General features: G+C 35.5%; 1 protein-coding gene across 1 annotated transcript; it reads right to left on the bottom strand.

Moving 5' to 3' along the window:
• Positions 1–12,775: 12,775 nt before the first annotated feature.
• LOC141517326 (olfactory receptor 2D2-like) lies at positions 12,776–13,759 on the bottom strand. Its single transcript, XM_074228225.1, has one exon. It carries the CDS (start codon positions 13,709–13,711, stop codon positions 12,776–12,778), a length of 936 nt encoding a protein of 311 aa, XP_074084326.1. The 5' UTR covers positions 13,712–13,759.
• Positions 13,760–20,184: the final 6,425 nt, after the last annotated feature.

Genomic DNA, 20,184 nt, shown 5'->3' with positions numbered 1-20,184 from the left:
ACTCCAGGGCCAGTGCTCTATACATTGCACCACCTAGCTGCCCTATTCTCATAATTTTCAAGAGAATGCATACTATTCTAGGAAATAGAAAATAGCTAGCTAGCTAGCTAGATAGATAGATAGAGATATAGATGTATAAAGTATATATATCCAAATGCCTAAGTGGATCTTTGATCCTATTTGCCTCTAGTTCATGTCATTTCAAAAGTTAGCTACAAACATGTTGCCACATTCATAACATAGTAGAAGCCTTTTTTCATATTCTCAAAACATTGCAAGAGAGTCGAGAAGCACTCTGACCATCTACCTTTCAATCTCACTCTTTCCATGTGACCATCTGAAATTCTCTTTATTTCCTGTAATTCTTTATTGACATCCCTTACTCTTGCCTCAGATTTTCTTGTTAGTTGTTTGTTACAGAAATCCTAAAGTGTTGCTCATCTTTGTTTACAAAAGCACTGGTATTCCAAGTTTCATTGTAATACAGCAATAATGGGAAAATGTTTGAATTAAGAAGATGGATCTTTGCTGCCATAGAAGGTTTCAAGTCCACAAAAGTATTTTATAATTTCTGTAAAGCAATTCAATATACTCTTCTTTTAGTTATGAAATTAGACCATTTTCCATTTGTACTCTCTGTACTGTGTGATCCAGATAAACATTCTATTGTATCAGCAATATGAGAGGTTTATTCAGATGAAATCTGAGATCTGGCAATAGACATTGTTTATTCTTTTGCTCTCTTCTTTGTGGGTGGAGAGGTTGAACTCTTTTTAGAGATAAAAGATCTGTTCAAGCAGTTTAAGCAGTTGACAATGAAATTAACACAATGTCATGTACAAAGAGAATTATCTGTAAGACCACAAAATCCACAGAAATCCCTTCTTGATATGGACACTATGATGCATGTCTTCAATTGCACTTTTATTTTCTCTAATTCATTAATAATTTCCACATTAGTAGTAAGTCTTTTTCTGTGTTTTAAAATGTAATCATTTTAATTTTATTCTTTACTATGTCATTTATTCCATGCCACATTCAGTAAAATGTCAATTCTTTTTTTTTTGAAGAAAATATTCATGATATAGAGGCAAGGTGTTATCTACAAGCTTTGACCATTTATTTCTACACTATGACCTATGCTTTCCCATATATTTGTCCTTATTCTCTTCTTTTTCAAAAGTTGCATTTAAATCACTTAATACTAGAGTATATAATGCTTTAATTTGGATGCATTTTTAAATCAAGTCCTTCACGAAATCTCTCTTTGTTTTCATCAACCAATGTTCTTGTGCAAGTTGCAATTATTTTCAAAGTGGTCTTATAAATATCTCCAGAGAGTTCTAATCTTCATAGCATGGAGGTGATCCTGTGATTTCAAGGACTATACCAACAGAGCACAACCTCTAATTGGTTTCATCATGCTGGAAGAGTTTTGAATATAGACCTAGAAAAAGGTCAAATCAGTTTTCTGAAGACCAGTTGAGTAAGGTACCTTTGGTTATAATGTATAAAGTATTTTTGTCTAACTACAAATACTTATTAATGTATGTATGCATATATGTAAAAACAGATAATAAATATTTTGTGTGGGGAACAGCAAGAAGATCATTTTAGATATACAAAAGAGAACATAAATGGGAGTGAATCAGATTGTGAATGTTTTTAAAAACCAAATTGAATGCTCTTTATTTGATCCTATATTCAATAAGGAATCATGGAAACTTCTTGAAGAGAAGCGTGACTAGGGCAGAGTGTGTTTTAGGGCTGTCACTTTGTCAGCAGTGTTGGGAAATAAATTGGAGTGGGGAGAAATAGAGACAGGAACATCAGTTTAGAGGGCTATTATAATAGAAGAGGTGAATAACAATGAGAGCCTGAAGAATATAAGCATATACTTGCAGAGAATGTGATAAATGAAAGAAATGTCTTGGAAGGCTCAAGACAATTCTGAGTTTGCAGATATGGTTACCTAGAAATAATGTGGTACTACTGAAAAAATTAGGAAAATTGAGAAAACTGTATTTGAACCAAAGTATAATCTCTTCTTTAGACAGGTTGAGTATGAGATGACATCCAGGTCAAGTGTTCACTAAGCAGTTGCTAATACATGACTGGACCTTAGGACAGAGCAAGTCAAATTTATATATATAGATCTTGGAGTCATCTACAAATGATTGAATTTGTGAAATGTGTCTAGATCATTAAGATAGAATATAAAGAAATTAAAATAGGGTTCAGGAGAGAGTCTTGGTAAACTTCATCTGGTAGGATGCAAGATTTGGATGATGATCTTGCAAAGAAAACTAAGAAAAAGCATGCAAACAGGAGGAGAAGAGAAGAGACAGCCTCTTAGATATTTCAATTTGGCAGCCTCATAGATAACAGATTGGAGAGAAGAGAGAAAATGAAACTTATTGCTTCATTATCTCCTCATAATATCCCTAAATTCCATCAAAGCTTATTTCAAGTTCCTACCTGTCCTTAAGTTCCAGTACTATCCCCCTGGGCATTCTACCTTACCACTCTAATAATACCAATTACTGTGGATATTCTTGGTATTAATTTACTTGTTTGTGAGCATTTTGTTTCCTCAAATAGAATTGAAGCATCTTAAAGAGATAATTGTATATTCCTAGTCCCAAGCAAGTACTTGGCACAAAGTGGTTGCTTTATAAATGCTTATTTGATTGAATGGAATTGAATTGTATTATATGGAATATGAATTACTATTAATCACATTAATAAAGAATAGACTGAAAAAAGAGGAGCCATATAATAATTCCCAAAAGAAGACAGATAAATTTATTTGTGGAAAAACAAAAATAAGAGAAAATATAGGGAAAAGATGAAAGAGAGCAGTAAGAACAAGAAAGGAAGGAGAAACAAAAGTGATATCATAAAAGTAATTTGGCCAGAAAGAGGCAAAAGATGCCTTCAAGAAATTCATCATCAAAGAATCATAGAGACATCCTATATTAGTGATGAGAACATGAAATATCTGCATAGTTTCTATAGCTTGTTGTCTGCCCAAATCAAGGCATTTAATAAATTATTAATGTGCTTTAGTTATTATTTTATGTTTTAAAAAAAAGCATTTCTCGCTTTTAAAAATGACAATGAGGAATAGTCATTATCTGCTCAATTCTAACTGAGAAGAAAGAAATACTAGCTGTAATATAGATGGTAGGATTTTTTGGAGAAAGGGAGAGTTGAGAATAGAGACAGAAAAGAAAAATGGTTGATATTTTATATATATATATATATATATACATATATACATATATATGGTCCAGGATTGAGGAAAGTAGTTCTCAAAAGTCCTTCCCTTAAAGAACAAATAGACCATTGACTAAAATTTTACAAAATAATCCAGCTAACTTTTTACATAGATATTTGCTGAATACTGAATACTGAAACTGAAATACTGAAATACTGAAAACTGAATACTGAAAAGACAATCAGAAGTGATTCTATGTATAAGAAAGGAAAAGTTGGATAAGAGGACCATGGTGGATGCATAGATTAATCACTGACCTAATTTTATTTGTAAAAGACAAGCATGGAAAATAAAATCAAATTAGGCAACTGAGTATGAATAAACAAAAATGGCATGACCCTTTTTTTTTTTAGATTTTTTTGCAAGGCAAACAGGGTTAAGTGGCTTGCCCAAGGCCACACAGCTAGGCAATTATTAAATGTCTGAGACCGGATTTGAACCCAGGTACTCCTGACTCCAAGGCCGATGCTTTATCCACTACGCCACCTAGCCGCCCTATGACCCTTCTTTAAGTATAATGAGCTCTAAATCTCAGAATGAATTTTGCAGGGGTGAATACTAAGGGCAACAAACAGTTCTTTTTTTGTTTTTTTTTGTTTTTTGCAGATGAAATTCAAGACAGTAACATACCCAAAAGTTTTTATGATGCTCTAAAGGCTATTTATGGGCTAAAAATATATGGTACATCTCAACTACTGATGGATCCACATTGATTAACAATAGGGAAATGATCCTAGAGAGATGGCCTGAACACTTCCATAGTGTTCTTTTTTAAGTAAATATTAAATCTTTATTTTTGGTAACCTCTCACTCAAATTTACCATTTCTTTCAATTATGCATGTAGGCAAGACTCATAGCAATTTCTATCTTCATTATGCTGCTGAAGGTGTCCATGAAAGAAGAAAAAAATGAACAATCTTGCCCCATAAGCAAGCTGAAAATATTCTTGGTCCCTAGCAATACAAGAATAGCCACTGTTATGAGCTTTATCCTGATCTTTTCAGTTTTTCTTCTTAAATTTTACATTTTCATTTATTTACACATTACTAAACTAGTCTTGTAAGAATAAACATTATCCTCACCCTCACCCCTCACAAGAAATAAAGTAAAAGAGAAAAAACTGTGCTTCAGCTCTGTCTCTGGGGTGGATCACATTCCTTATCATAAGTCAATCAGAGAAGTTACTTTTTAAAATTTTCCATTATTTATTTATTCTTATTTTGTACAATTTTTTTATACATTACTAAAATATTCCTGTTTAAGAGTAAACACAGTACCCCCAACCCCCAAGAAAATATAGACCCCCATAAGTGATAAAGTAAAGGGAGAGAAAAAATTAAAATTAAAATTTAATAATAATAATAATAATAATAATAATAATAATAATAATAATAGGTATGGTCAGGTGGTACAGTGGATGGAGCACCAGGCCTGGAGCCAGGAACACCCAAGCCCAAATCCGGCCTCAGACACCCAACAATCACCTAGCTGTGCGGCCCCAGGCAGGCCACCCAGTCCCATTTGCCCTGCAACACCCCCCAGAAAATAATAATAATAATAATAATAATAATAATAATAATAATAATAATAAACATGCTTCAGGCTGTGTTCCAACACCACCAGCTCTGTAGCAGGTGGATCACATTCTTTAGGATAAGTCCACCACAAAAGTTACTTCCATATTTTTCCACCATTGCCATTGCTGATTGCAACTCCCTCCATTCATACTACCATGAACTATATTTTCTCTCTCCTTTCACTATGTCTCTGCTGTAGGGTAGTTGAGTGGCACAGCAGACAGATCCCCAGCCTTGGGCCCAAGAGGCCCCAAACTCACATACCAACCCCTTACTCAACATCTACCTGGCCCTATGGTCCCAGACAGGCCATCCAATCCCAGCCTCTTGCAAGAAGTAAAAAAGAAAATGTGTTATATCTGACCACTCTCCCCCCATGGTCCATCCTCTCCTCCATCACTCACGTTCCCCCCTTCCCCCTGTTTCCCCTTCTCTCCTTCTTACTACAGATGTCTATACCTCATCGAGTATATATATGCTGTTTCATGAGAGCAAAGGTTCCCTCATTCCCCATTGCCTTCCCCCCTTACATATCATTGCAATAACTCATTGTAATAAAGAAAAATCTTATTATATGAAATATCTTAGCCTATTCCTCCTCTCCTTTTTCTTTCTCCCATTACATTTCCCTTTTATCTATTGACTCCATTTTTACACCACAATATATCTTCAAATTCAGTTTTCTCCTGTGCTTCATCTATAAAAGCTCCTTCTACCTGCTCTATTAAATGAGAAGGTTCATATGAGTATTCTCAGTATCATTTTTCTATACAGGAATACATGTAGTTCATCATCACTGAGTCCCTCATACTTTCCACTTTTCCTCCACTCTCTACACTTCACCTGAGTCCTGTATTTGAAGATCAAATCTTCTGTTCAGCTCTGGCCATTCCAACAGGAACATTTGAAATTCCCCTGGTTCATTGAAAGTCCATCTTTTTACCTGGAAGAGGATGTTCAGTTTTTCTGGGTAGTTGATTTTTGATTGCATTCTAAGCTCTTTTGCCTTCCAGAATATTATATTCCAATCCTTATGAACTTTTAACGTATTTGCAGCTAAGTCCTGTGTGATCCTGACTGCAGCTCCACGATATCTGAATTGTGTCCTTCTGGCTGCTTATAATATTTTCTCTTTGACTTGGGAGTTCTGGAACTTGGATATAATATTCCTGGGTATTGTTTTTTTGGGGGGAATCTCTTTCTTGGGGAGATAGGTGGATTCTCTTCATTTCTATTCTGCCCTCTGCTTCTAGGATATCAAGGCAATTTTCCTGTAATAATTCTTTGAAAATGATGTCAAGGCTCTTTTTCCTGGTCATGACTTTCAGATATTCCAATAATTTTTAAATTATCTTTCCTAAATCTGTTTTCCATATCAGTTGTTTTTTTTCAATGAGATGTTTCACATTTTCTTCTAATTTTTCATTCTTTTGGTTTTGAAGTATTGAGTCCTTATTTCTCCTAAAATCATCAATCTCCCTGAGTTCTATTATTTGTCTGAAGGATTTGTTTTCCTCAGAGAGCTTTCTTATCTCTTTTTCCATCTGGCCAGTTCTGCTTTTTAAAGCATTCTTCTCCTCAATAACTTTTTGAACTATTTTATCCATTTGACCTATGCTAGTTTTTAACATATTATTTTATTGGATCTCCTTGACTAAGCTGCTGACTTCATTTTCATGTTTTTCCTGCATCTCTCTCATTTCTTTTCCCAATTTTTCCTCTATCTCCTTCACCTGATTTTCAAAGTCTTTTTTGAGCTCTGTCATGGCCTGAGTCCAATTTCTGTTTTTCTTGGAGTCTTTAGATGCATGAGCTTGTACCTCCTCATCTTCAGATTGAGTGTTTTTATCCTTCTTGGGATCACAGGCAAAGTATTTCTCAGTGGTGTTCCTCTTTTTTCTCTGCTTACTTATTTTCCCAGCCTGAGCCTGGATTTGGGGTGATTCCTGAGCTTTTGGGACACCCCCACAAGGATCTTGGTGTGTGAGGCTCTGTCCTCCCCCCTGGTCTATGAATAACCATAAGTGCCCTTCTCTGCCATGGGGCTGTTCTATGTGGGGCATAGACTGCAATCAGGATCTGAATGTGGTCAGAGCCCCAGAGTCCTCTTCCAGGGACAGAGGACAGAGCTTGGCAGTCTCTCTTCACTCCCCTCCCTAGGCTCAGCTGCTCATGCCCTGGGGGCTCCTGCTTACCCGCTCTGCTTGCTTCTGGTTCCTGGATCTGGGCTGCCCAAGCCATGTGGCTCACTCTGTGCCCAGAGGGCTGGGCTTCATGTGCTCGCTCTGGCAGAGGTCCCCATGCTGTTCCCCCAAGTTGTGTCTGTTGCTCCCTGGAGTGTAGATCAGGAAACTGCCTCTGCTGCTGTGAGCCACGGCTCCTAGTGCCCTGGAACTGCCTCCGGGAGGCTGAAGTTCCTTTGCTCTTGTGGGCCACTCTTCTGGTGGCCACCCCTCTGACCCTGTGGAGCCAAGCCTTTCCACTCTTTTCCAGGTTACCTTAGATTGGAGAATTGCCTCACTGGATCCCTCTGTGGGTTCTGTCTCTCAAAAATGTAGAGTCCTTAGTTTATAAGTTTTGCTCCAGAGCAGCTGAGAAAAGGTCCTCTCTGGTCACCATCTTGGCTCTGACCCTCAAGAAATTACTTTCACATTTTTCACAGTTGCTGTTGCTGATTGTAATTCCCTCTATCAATTCCACCCCACTCCTATTTATTATATTTTCTCTCTCCTTTAACTCTGACCCTCTTCAAACATGTGCTATGGGGCAGCTGAATGGCACAGCTGACAGAGCACTGGCCCTGGGGCTAGGAGGCCCCAAACCTACATCCCACCCCAGAGAGTCAGCAACCTCTCAGACAGGCCACCTGATCACACTACCTTGCAAAAAGTAAAGAAAAATGTGTTGCATCTGAATACTCTCTCCCATGATCTACCCTTTCCTCTATCACCTACATTTCACCTCCTCTCCCTGTCCCGTTTCTCCCATCACTTTCCTCTCCTTTTCCCTCTAGATTTTTATACCTTATTAAGTGTATATGTTGTTTCCCCTTTGAGTTATTTTCATCAAGAATGAAGGCGCCATCATTCCCCCTCACTCCCCTCTTCCACTCCATTACATAAACTTTTTCTTGACACTTTAGCATAAAATATCTAGACTCATTCTACCTCTCCTTTCCCTTTCTCTCAGTACATTCACTTTTTCCTATTGACTTCATCTTTACAGTATTTTATACCTTCATATTCAGCTCCCTCCTTTGCCTTGTCTAAATATGCTCCTTCTAACAGCTCTATTAAATGAGAAGGTTCATATGAATATTATCAGTATCATCTTCCTTTGTAGGAATACATGCATTTCAATATCCTTAAATCCCTCATAATTTCCCTTCTTGTCCACCCTCTCCATGCTTCACCTGAGTCCTGTACTTGAAGATCAAACTTTCTGTTTAACTCTGGTAGTTTCAACAGAAACATTTGAAATTCCTCTATTGCATTGAATGCCCATATTTTCCCCTGGAAGAGATTGTTAAGTTTTGCTGGGTAGTTGATTCTCAGTTGCATTCCAAGCTCTTTTGCCTTCCAGGATATTATATTCCAAGCCCTTCGAGCCCTTAATATGGATGCTACTAAGTCCTGTGTAATTTTGATTATAGCTCCATGATATTTTGTTTTCATTTTGGCTGCTTGTAATATTTTCTTTTTGACTTGGGAGTTCTGGAATTTGGTTATAGTATTCCTGGGAGTTATTTTTTTTGTATCTCTTTCAGGAGGAGATCAGTGAATTCTCTCAAATTCTATTTTTACCCTCTGCTTTTAGGATATCAGGGCAATTTTTTCTGTAGAAATTCTTTAAAAATGAAGTCAAGGCTATTTTCCTGATCATTACATTCAGGTAGCCCAATAATATTTAAATTGTCTTTTTTGGATCTGTTTTCTAGGTCAGTTTTCCAATGAATTATTTCATGTTTTCTTCTAGTTTTTCATTCTTTTGATATTGTTTTATTGTTTCTTGATTCCTTTCAAAGGAATTAGCTTCCTTTAGCTCCATTCTACATTTCAAGGAGTGGTTTTCTTCAGAGATCTTTCTAATCTCCTTTTCCATCTGGCCAATTTTGCTTTTTAAGGTATTCTTCTCATCATCAAGTTTGTGGACTGCTTTTTCCATTTGAACTAAACTGGTTTTTAACTTATTGTTTTCTTCAGCATTTTTTTGTATCTCCTTGACTAAGTTGCTGACTTGCTTTTCTTGTTTATCCTTCATCTCTCTCATTTCCTCTTCCAATTTAGCTCTACCTCCCTTACTTGATTTTCAAAATCTTTTTTTTGAACTTTGCAATAGCCTGAGCCCAATTCCTATTTTTTATAAACTTTGTCTACAAAAGCTTGGACTTTGTCATCTTTTGAGTGTGCATTTTGATCCTTCAAGGGACCAAAGTAATTTCCTATGGTCAAGTTCATTTTTTAATGTGCCCTGATTTTGGGGTGCTTCCCAAGCTTTTGAGTTGCTATTGGGACACCCCTGGAAGGACCTCAGTTCCTTCAAAGTCTTAATAAATGTTTGAACTGCTCTTCTGGTCTATGCTTTGGTCTATTGGATGACTACAAGCACATCACTCTTTCCTGGAGCTGTGAGGAGGGTCCCTGCTCTGCTATGGTAGCATGGGGGCCCAGACTGTGACCAGCATCTGAGTATGGGCAAAGAACAAGAGTTCTGCCCCAGGGACAGAGGAGAGACCTCAACAGTCTCCCCCTATCCCTTTACTTTCTATGGGCTGAGTGCTCTGGGAGCAGCTGCTGGGTGGCTCTGTGGGCCTGCTTCTGTTTCATGGGATCTGGGCTACATCAAGGGCCACAGCTGTGCTGAGGGCCATGCTGGCCTGGACTCCACACTCACTCTGACAGAAGTTTCCCTGCTGATCTTCCAAGTTGTGTTTGTGTTCCCTGGGTTGGTAGGTCAGGAAACTGTTTCAACTACCACAAGTCAATGCCCTAGGGACCCAGGCACCCTGCAGTACCCTAAAAGACTGGAGTTCTTTCCCTCTCACCTGGTGATCCTGGCTACACTGCTGCCCCCTCCAACCTTGTGGAACAGAGCCTTGCCATGATCTTCCAGGCTACCCTGGGCTGGAGGATTGCCTCACTGGATCTTTCTGTGGGTTCTGTCTTTTGAAAATTTAGTTAGATTCATAATTTTAAGGTTTAGGGGATATTTTAGGAGAGCTCCTGGGAAATCTTGTCCTAACGCCACCATCTTGGCTCTACCCCACTTCTATCTGGCTCCACCACACACCTTACATCACAAATGGTTCTTTTAAAAAGACACGAACTGGAAATCAAAAAGATACTGTCTAGAGTGACTAGAACAATGCTAATGAACAATTAAGAAAAGGCTAAAGTACTCAACTTTCATTTTCCTTCTTTTTTCTCTTCTCAAGTGAATGATCTTCATATGAGCAAATATTGGACAAAAATGACAATCAAGTTAAATGAAGAGATTATAACAGTAGTCCTACATATCCATAATGAGTTTGGCATCATGACTACATGAATAATATGAAAAAATTTGTCAATGTGATTGCTCTGATAATCTACATGATCTTTGAAAAATAATGGCAAAAAGAGAGGTTCTATGGATTCCAAAGGACAGAAGAATAGGCAAGTGTGATTTTGAAGAAAGGGGAAATTTTAAATTTAAACTATATGCCAATGTTTTCTTATTCTCCCCAAAGAAATTTTAAAATATGCTTGAAAATCAAAAGATTATTGCTAAACATTTTGAAAACAAAATAATGATCAACAAAAGAGACCTCAGGGGTGGTTAGGTGGCATAGTAGATAGAGCACCAGCCCCTTGGAGTCAGGAGTACCTAAGTTCAAATCTGGCCTCAGACACTTAATAATTACCTAACCGTGTGACCCTGGGCAAGTCACTTAACCCCTTTGCCTTGCAAAAACTAAAAAAAAGAGAGAGACCTCATCTATCTCATTAAATTCCCTTTGTTCTTACTTTGTTTATATTTCTAAGTTCATAAACACATAAAATGTTAAAGACTTAGTATATCCAGATTTTTAGAAAACTATTTGATGAAATCTTTCTTTCTATTCTTTTTTTTTAGTTTTTCATTTTTACAAGGCAATGGTGTTAAGTGGCTTGCCCAAGGCCACACAGCTAGGTAATTATTAAGGTCTGAGGTGGATTTGAACTCAGGTACTCCTGACTCTAGGGCTGGTGCTCTATCCACTGCATCAACTAGCAGCTCCTCTCTCTATTCTTTTTTTTTTTTTTAGATTTTTCAAGGCAACAGGGTAAAGTGGCTTGCCCAAGGCCACACGGCTAGGTAATTATTAAGTGTCTGAGGTCAGATTTGAACCCAGGTACTCCTGACTCCAAGGCTGGTGCTCCTCTCTCTATTCTTAAGAATATAATCCATATGGAACTAAACTACAGAACAGTTTGGCAGATATATAATATGGCTGAATGATTAGTTTCAAATCAATCAAGTAGTGTTAGCCTGAGGGAAATCTTTATTTTTACATACAATAATTCTCATTATGCCTAATGCTAGTCAAACTTTTTTTGGTCAATTACTTGGATCTAGATATGCTTATCAACCTTGTAGATAGCATAAAGCTGGGAAAGACTGATACCATGTAGAATGATAGAGATATAATTCAAAAGAAATTCCTTAAGAAAAATAAGAAGCTCTACCTTTTAGGATGAATTTTAATTAGGATAAAATATAGGTGTTACTCTTGAGTTCAGAAAATTAAATGCAGAATTGAATATCATATTGGAGAAAATTTATATGAAAAACATCTGGAGATTTTACTGAATCTCAAGGAAAATAGATATCAATAGTATGAAATGGAAGGTTAGGAAATTAGATACAATTAGACAGCAGTAGAAAAAGCTTTTGATGTGACAGTATAGCTGTTTACATGTCATAAACTTTCTTGTGGAAGAGGAATTATATCTGGTCTCTGTTCTATTTTGCTCCAGGAGGTTGAATTAGAAGCAGCAAGTATATGTTTCAGAGGTACTTTGGATAAGTAAAAGGAAAAAAAATAATAACTTTTAAAGCTGTCTAGTGAGGAATAGGATGCTTTAGAAGGTAGTGTGATTCATATTACTGGTGGACATCAAGCAGTAGTAGTTGATAACATCTCAAAAATATTTTACAAGGGATACTGTCTTAGGTGGAGGCTTATCTAGAAGATCCCTGAAATGTCATTTCAACTAAGTTACTCTGTGATTCTTTGAATGAATTTTATATTCCATTTTCATAGCCAGTCATTATTACTAAAATTCATAATAATGATGATTTATTCATCCTTTGCATTATAAATGCCAGTGTCTAGCACAATATATCCACTTAATAAATGATTGTTGATTATTCTGGTCATCTTCCTATGTATATATATTTCAGCTTGGCAATGTCTTTCTTTAAGTGTTGAATTCAGTATAAAATAAAGCAATGCAAAAGAGATCTTAGTATAATAGTGTACATTGGTAGTAGGATCATGCACATTTTGAACAATATAACAATATTTATAGGTGGCTAAAGTCTTTGTGCAGCTTCCTGATTACTTCCTACATGCATAGCTGTCTCTCTGTTCCCAAGAATCATTATAATGTAAGTAGTTTAATACCCTGAAATGTAAAGTAGAATTTCCAGAGTCTATGATAATGCTATAGTAATAATAATATTTTTACCCTATGGAGTTTAATATTAGCACGTCACCCAATTCTTCAATATGTTGGAGATCAACTCTTCCCAAATCTGAGATATATTACAGTTATAGACATAGCTGCACAACAAATGATTTCTCTTAGTGAGAGTCATAAGGGAAAAGCAAATTTTTGCCAGGATGTCAATAAACAAACTGCAATATTTTCAAATCTAATTATAATTAGAGCATCATAGTTTGCAGAATAGTCTCTTGTTGGCTGCATTCCTGAGTGCTTTTTTCACGTCTTTGTTCTTCAGGCTGTAGATGAGAGGGTTAAGCATGGGTGTTATCACTGAATAAAACATTGACATCAGTTTCCCCAGCAACTTAGCAGACTTAGGTATCATGTAACAGATTATTCCTGACCCATAAAAAAGTGTGACTACAAGAAGGTGGGAGCCGCATGTAGAGAAAGCCTTAAGACTCCCTGAGGTTGTCTTCATTTTGAACACAGTCACTATTATGGAGCCATAGGAAACCAGGATCAGGGATACAGGTGCAAGAAGGATTAATACACCCATAAGGAAAATGACTGTCTCTGCACTGTGGATGTCTGCAGATGCCAGGGCCAGGATTGCTGGGGGCTCACAAAAGAAATGATCAATCTTATTGTCTTCTTGATAAGGAAGTCTTAGTGTAAATGTGCTAACCACTAAGGACACTAGCATACCACTAGCCCAGCACCCCAAGGATAGGTGGGCACACACTCTTCCTGTCATGATGAGAGGATAGTGCATGGCATCACAGATTGCCAAGTACCTATCATAAGACATCACAGCTAGCAGTGCACACTCTGAACAACCAAAAAGGAGGAAGAGAAGAAGCTGAGCTGCACATCCTATGAAGGAAATAGTCTTCCTCCTGGAAAGCAAGTTGAATAGGGCTTGGGGAACAATGGTGGTAGAAAAGAAGAGGTCAGCTGTAGACAAGTTGCACAGGAAAAAGTACATGGGTGTATGAAGCTGTGAATCAGTCAGAACCAGGGAGATGAGGAGCAGATTTCCAAAAACAGTAACCAAGTAGACCATCAGGAACAATACAAAGAGTAGCAGTTGAATCTGAGGATCATCAGAAATACCCAGAAGAAGAAATTCTGTAACCCAGGTCTGATTGGTATGGCTCATGTTCTTTTTGCTTCTTTAGAAAGGAGCCAACAGGAATTTGATGTGTGGATGTAACCTGTGGAATTATAGAATCTAATGTTGGAAGGAAACTAAGAGGTAACCTAGTATGGTGTCCCACCCTATCATCCATAGGACCCTGTTAATTCAACAGTTTCAATGGCCCTTAATACACTTTCCCTAAAGAAAGGCATTCCATTGTTGGACAGCTCTGTTAGAAAAGGCTGCCATATTGGAACTATGCCAAAGGACAATAGAGCTGCATATCCTTTGATCTAACAATACTCTTCTAGGTTTGTATCCCAAGGAGATCATAAAAAGGACCCACATGTACAAAGCATTTTAGCAGCTCTTTTGGTACTGGGAATGAAGGAAAATTCCCCATCAATTGGGGAATAGCTAAGCAAATTATGGTATATGAATGTGATGGAGTACTATTATTTTAAAAAAATTATGAGCAGACAGACTTCCAAAAAGTGGAAGAACTTGCATGAACTGATGCTGAGAGAAGTGAGCAGAACCAGGAGAACATTGCACACATTAATAGCAACTTTGTGTGATAATCAGTTATGATGTACTTCTCTCCCCTCTATAGTTGAGTGATCTAGGATTTTTCTGAAAGACAAATGATAGGAAATACAATCAACATTCAGAGGAAAAAATATGGAATCTGAATGTAGACAAAGCATTTAATCATCACTTTTTAAAACTTGCCTTATGGTTTTTTCATTTTCTCACATTTTGGTTACTTCAATTCTGATTTTTTTTTACAACATGACTAATATGTATATATGTTAAACATGAACGCACACATATAACCTATATCAGATTAGTTTATGTCATGAGGAGGGAGAATGAAGGGAGAAGGGGTGGAAAAATGTGGAACTCAAGAGTTTACAAAAAGATAAATATTAAATGTTGAAAAAAAATCTGTGTGCAATTGAGAAATAAAATATTGTTCAAAAAGAAATGGAATAAATCTATAAAATGAAGGGGTAAAGAAAATACTTCTGCATATTGAGGTAAAATCTTCCCCTCTATAATTTCCAGCTACTTATGCTAGTCTTGTCTTCTGGACTGATCTTCTGAATAAATGTTTTTTTAGCCCTTTCTTTGACAAATAGTGTGCATCACATAAGGAAGGCTTTTATTGTTTCACAACTCTAATTATTAGACAATATTTCCTTATATCCAACTAAAGTCTTCCATATTGTAATGTATACCTATTGATCTATCCTCTAACACCTGATTCTGCATAGTTAGTCTATCTTTATGTCACAATATAAGCTGGCAAATATGGGAATACATTTTGTATATTTTCCCGTAGTCAGACGATTCAGATAATATGGTACTTTATATAGAGAACCCTAGAGATCCATTAAAATTAATTGAGACTACTAATAATTTCAATAAAGAAGAGGGATGCAAAATAAATTTACATAAATCAATAGGATTTCAGGTTATTACCAAAATTTGGAAAAATTTATAAAAATAAATTTCATTCACAATAACTGCAAAATGCATAACATAGCCTGCAGTTTGCCTATCAAATCACATTCAGGACTTTTATAGATAAAATCAGTTTTTTCAGTAATAACCAGTTTTTTCAGTAATAACAGCAAATAATTTGGGACCTGTTTATTGTTCATGGTTAGGCCATGCTAGTATAATTAAAGAGATATTATTTTTTAATATAATTTAATGATTTAGTTCCAGACTGATCAAATTAACAAGGTGTTACTTTGTAGAATTAGACAAAGCAATAACAAAATTCATCTGAAGAATAAAAGGTAAACAATTAAGAAAATTATGATAAAGTAGAAATTAAGGTCTTTAATTCTATAAAGGTAGAATCTTCCAAACTATTCTACTTAGTACTGGTTTTTAAAAAAGGAACCATAACATATAGGGCAGAAGAATCAGGAAAATCTAGTTTTGAGTCTTACTTTTGATTTATATTGCCTCTGTGACCTGAAGCAAACTTTTTAAGTCTATAAATACAGAGATGATGATCTGCATTGGTAGAGGAAGTGGCTCACTGAAAGTTTCCTATACCAATGAATTAACAATTTTAATTTTTAAAAAAGTTTGATCAGTGGAATAATTTATAAAAACTAAACTCAAATGGCATCAAATATATTCTCTTGCTTTAAGAATACCACATTGTGAAAAAGCTGTTAATCCATTATTATTAGTCTTTATGAATAAAAACATATGCTAATTGACCAACAAGATTGCAAATTTGTTACTTTCCAGAAACTTCTCCAATTCTTCAGTGCAATTCCTCCATAAAAAAGGAATTATGCACTAAATGTAGAGTAAACAGAACTAAATCTATAAAGAAAAAATTCAAAACCAGAGTTGTTATTAATTTACACCAGAGAATTTTAATATTCAGAATGTTCATTCAGATCCTTTCATGACCAGTTTGCATACATCTATAGTAGAAAATAAAAACAACAACAACACAGCCTTGAGGTTTTGTCTTGGAGTTAGGAGAGTTTTATCTTCTCATCCTTTGAGAATTCAGTGACACTGACATCTCTGTATGAAGTGGCAATGATTTACTTGCTTAAGGAAGACAGTGGTAAAAACTGAATAGGGTTTGAGTGTGGGTGGTTATGTTGAGCCTGATGAAAAGAAGATTAAAACTTATTGAGGTCAGTCTTGTCTCCCGGAATTTATTCAAGGCAGAGAAAGGAAGCAAGGGAGATAAATCAATTAACTCCTGCCTAGGGATTGTCATTTAAAAAGAAGCATTAACCTATGAGATAAAAGAAATAACTGACAGAGAAAATAAAAAGATTAACAAGGACATAGGGGGATAAAAAAAATTGAGCAGAATTTAAAGAGTAAGAAGAGCAAAGATGTAGGAGCTGAACTGAAGTCCCATGTACAAAATGTCCTGATTCCCTAGATATGAATAAATATCTTTTAAGAGGAGGAAACACAGTAGAAAGACATATGACAGTGAAGAGAGAATATCTGTGTATAAGAGTATCAGTCATTTACCTCTGCCTAGTTCATGGATGAATATTGAAGGGATGGTTGTTCCTATGGTCTTTAAGAAAGATGGAACGGTGAGGTAGAATGGAAAAAAAAGTGACTGAGGGGAGGGACTGAAAGATTTGGAAGAAGGAAGATCTCATGTTTTTGTGGGGAGAAGGTCTCATTGAAGAGCATTTCTTTGGGGATAGGAGATGTATAAAAGATGCACCTCACCATGGATTCCAATTGGAATAAAAGTTAATTTATGAGATCATTTTCTTTGAAAGATATTTGCACCTCAAACCAGCATTCTACTTCAAAAGAAGGGATATGTGTTTCCTATAGGCAACTGATGCCCAGATTATGTTGGTAATGAAGCATAAGCTAGAGAAAAAAATAACACCACCTTGGAGAAGAAAACTGATTATGGTGAGAGCAGGATTGGGAATGGGTAGCAAGATTTGGAAATGAAGGTAATTTCTACCTTGGAACACTGCCTCCATCCAACACAACTTCCAAAATGAATGGTATTTCTTACATTGAGGCATAGCAGAAATAATGGAGATCATGGCATGATCTATAAAAGTAATAAAATAAAAATTTGCTAGGGAGTTCAAACTCAGTGTGTCAGAAAATTCTGATGCCAGCAGAAAATCAAAGAGAAGAAAATAAAGGTTACAATTCAAAAAGCAGAAAAAAAATCAAGGTACAGCAGATAGGCGGAAAGATAATAAAGAGAGCAAAACAAAGAAAAACTTCCTAAAAGAATATTCAATAAATGGAAATTAATAAAAATAGCAGTAGAAGATGGAGGAAAGATTTTGGCCACTTAACTGAGGAAAAAAAGAACAGAGAAAAAGTCAGAAAAAAGATAACCAAAATATTGAGAAAGGCAAATTGATAATTTTAGTAAAATTTAAAAATTTTGAGAAAAGTTTTTAATAGGAATGAGAGGGAGAGGAATAGAGACATAAGAAGACACAGAGAAATGCCATGAAAATAAGTTAGCATTAAGGTAGTTTAACCTGAACTAGTAACAAGTACAATTACTGATAAAAAAGTAAAGAATTTTTATTTCCAAATAAAGCAACATTAAAGAAGTTAATGGTAGAAACCTACTATGATGAAGTTTAGCAATTCCAGCATGGAGTTATCCATTTGATATGCAGCCTCTGAGAGACATTTTGAAAGGTCACTAGTATTGCATATTTAGTGATCATAATTGTCTATTTGTATTTCATTATGGACCAACACAGTAAGGAAATCAGTGTGACTGAATCATAAAGTCAGAGGAAAATTGGTTCAGAAGAAGTGCTTTAATTTAAATTATTTCTGAAATTAGCATCCTTAAGCATAAAGAATAAATGGTGTCTGATTTTCTGTTGAAACACAGAAAAAGTTTTCACCGGATAAGAAAAAAGAAAAAAGGCAGGTTTTTTTTTAAGAGCACCAAGACAATATGAAAGTTTGGGTCTGTAGATTTCTTTCCATTCACATGTTACTGAATCCTACTGGCACAACTCAAATATGGAAAGGAACCAAAACACATAAGGAAATCTCATATTTGTGTCTTTGGTATATCTTTTGCTATATCTACAGTCATGCTTGCAAATTGCCTAGTGGTCCTGTGCTATGGGATACCAGTGGGAATGAAGGTAATCAATTCCCCTTGTTCCCTTTCATTTCCTTTTGAATTTATTGGATCCTTTAAGTTTGAACTCAGTATAGATTCCTCCATGAAGAATATCCCAATATCAATTCTCAATATTGACTTTCCTTTTGCATATTACTTCATTTTGTAATTGTCAGATATACTTACCATAAAATATTTAGATTGTGGTCATTAGTGTTGATATCTCTACCTTCTATTAGGAGTGTAAGCTTTATGAAGGCATTGATTGTAACTTATCTATGCTTTGAAATTTATCAACACATAGCACAGGGTTCTACACGTAATTGTAGCATAACAAATGTCTGTTAGAAGAATGGATGAATAAACAGGAACTTCTGATCAGTTTGTTGGATGTCTGAAACAATATATTTATGATAATTGCTTTCCTCATAGAATGCCTTTGAAAGGTGATGGGAGAACCTGTCAGCAATAGCAACATTACTCAGGTCATTTTCCCTGAATATAGGGGAACTAGTTTAGATGTTTTAGAGGTTAGGGAAATAAGAGGGAACTACATTAAGTGATGGTATGGATTACAGTACTGAAGAAGAGCCTTGTAGAGGTTACTTTGGAAAAAAGTTACTCTTATTAACTAAGCCTAGCATACTCTCTTTAATCATATTTTAGGGTCAAAGGAAATAAATTCATACTTTGTGGATCAATGTGAACTATTGTTTAAATTCATCTTAAGAATCTTTTCTAGACATTCTACTTGTGTATACTTTGTTTTTAGCAAATTGAAATGAGTTGTTTTGAATTGAGTCATTTTTTTGATGAAGCTGGGGAACCCCATTTTAGAAAATTATCAATAGTTCAAACCTGGGTTCAGGGTGATTGCTAGAAAAACGATCCTATGTTATATAGTTCAAGTGGAAAGAGGTCTGAAATTGAAGTCAGGAATTATGTGTTCAAACCTGCTTATGTCTCTTATTGTCTATGTTGACTTTAGTCAAGCCACAGAATCTGTATATATTACAGTTACTTAATTTACAAAAAGAAAAATATTTTTATTTACTTATTTATTTTAGAGTGGGTAATACAACATCTATTCTCTGTTTAAACACATTTAGAATGAGTATTCACATATTTATTCTTTATATTGCATCAAATTTTGTAGCAAAGGCTTGTTTCCATATCCTCCTGTGTATATGAATGTTCTCTATTCCACAATAATCTGGGATATTATATTCTATATGTTAATTATATTTAATACATTTCTACATGATTTGTATATACATAAAGTGTGTACATTTTTATAGTGTCTTAAGTGTGGATACACACACAAACACACACACACACGCACACACACACACACACACATATATATATATAATGGCATACAGAATGTCTATAGATATAAATGATTAATATATTTTAAGTTTTCACAATCCAATTTATTTTACATATGTATGTATATACAACTGATTTATGCATATATCTGCATGACTGTCCAGAACAGAGAGGGAAAGAATCTTATTGTTCTTAATTGGGCTACAAATCATTGTATCTACTGAATAAAAGTCTAAGTTGAAAATAGTCCAAGGACATGCAGCTCAAGATGATGAATTGAATAACCAAAGACCATTGTAACAAATACTTAAATTAGGTAGTGGAACATTCCTCCCTATTTGAAGACTTTCATACAAAAAGGAATTTGAGAACTCAATTCCCATTCTTTACTCATGAAAGTTGACTGTACTGGGGTTTAGGGATGATTTTGTTTAATTTGTCATATTGCCCATATTATCAAAGGCTTCTTCAACCTTTCTATATTCTGTTCTTGTTTTGTTTTTAAAACTTTAAGTATGGTGAGTCC

Source organism: Macrotis lagotis, chromosome 1 (assembly GCF_037893015.1).
Source record: "Macrotis lagotis isolate mMagLag1 chromosome 1, bilby.v1.9.chrom.fasta, whole genome shotgun sequence".
NCBI lineage: Eukaryota > Metazoa > Chordata > Mammalia > Peramelemorphia > Peramelidae > Macrotis > Macrotis lagotis.
Note: the sequence above shows the minus strand (reverse complement) of the source record. Positions and strands in the feature narration are given on the sequence as shown.

Excerpts from the sequence above, each read along its gene's own strand:
- LOC141517326 (XM_074228225.1), bottom strand. The coding sequence starts at position 13,711 with ATGAGCCATACCAATCAGACCTGGGTTACAGAATTTCTTCTTCTGGGT.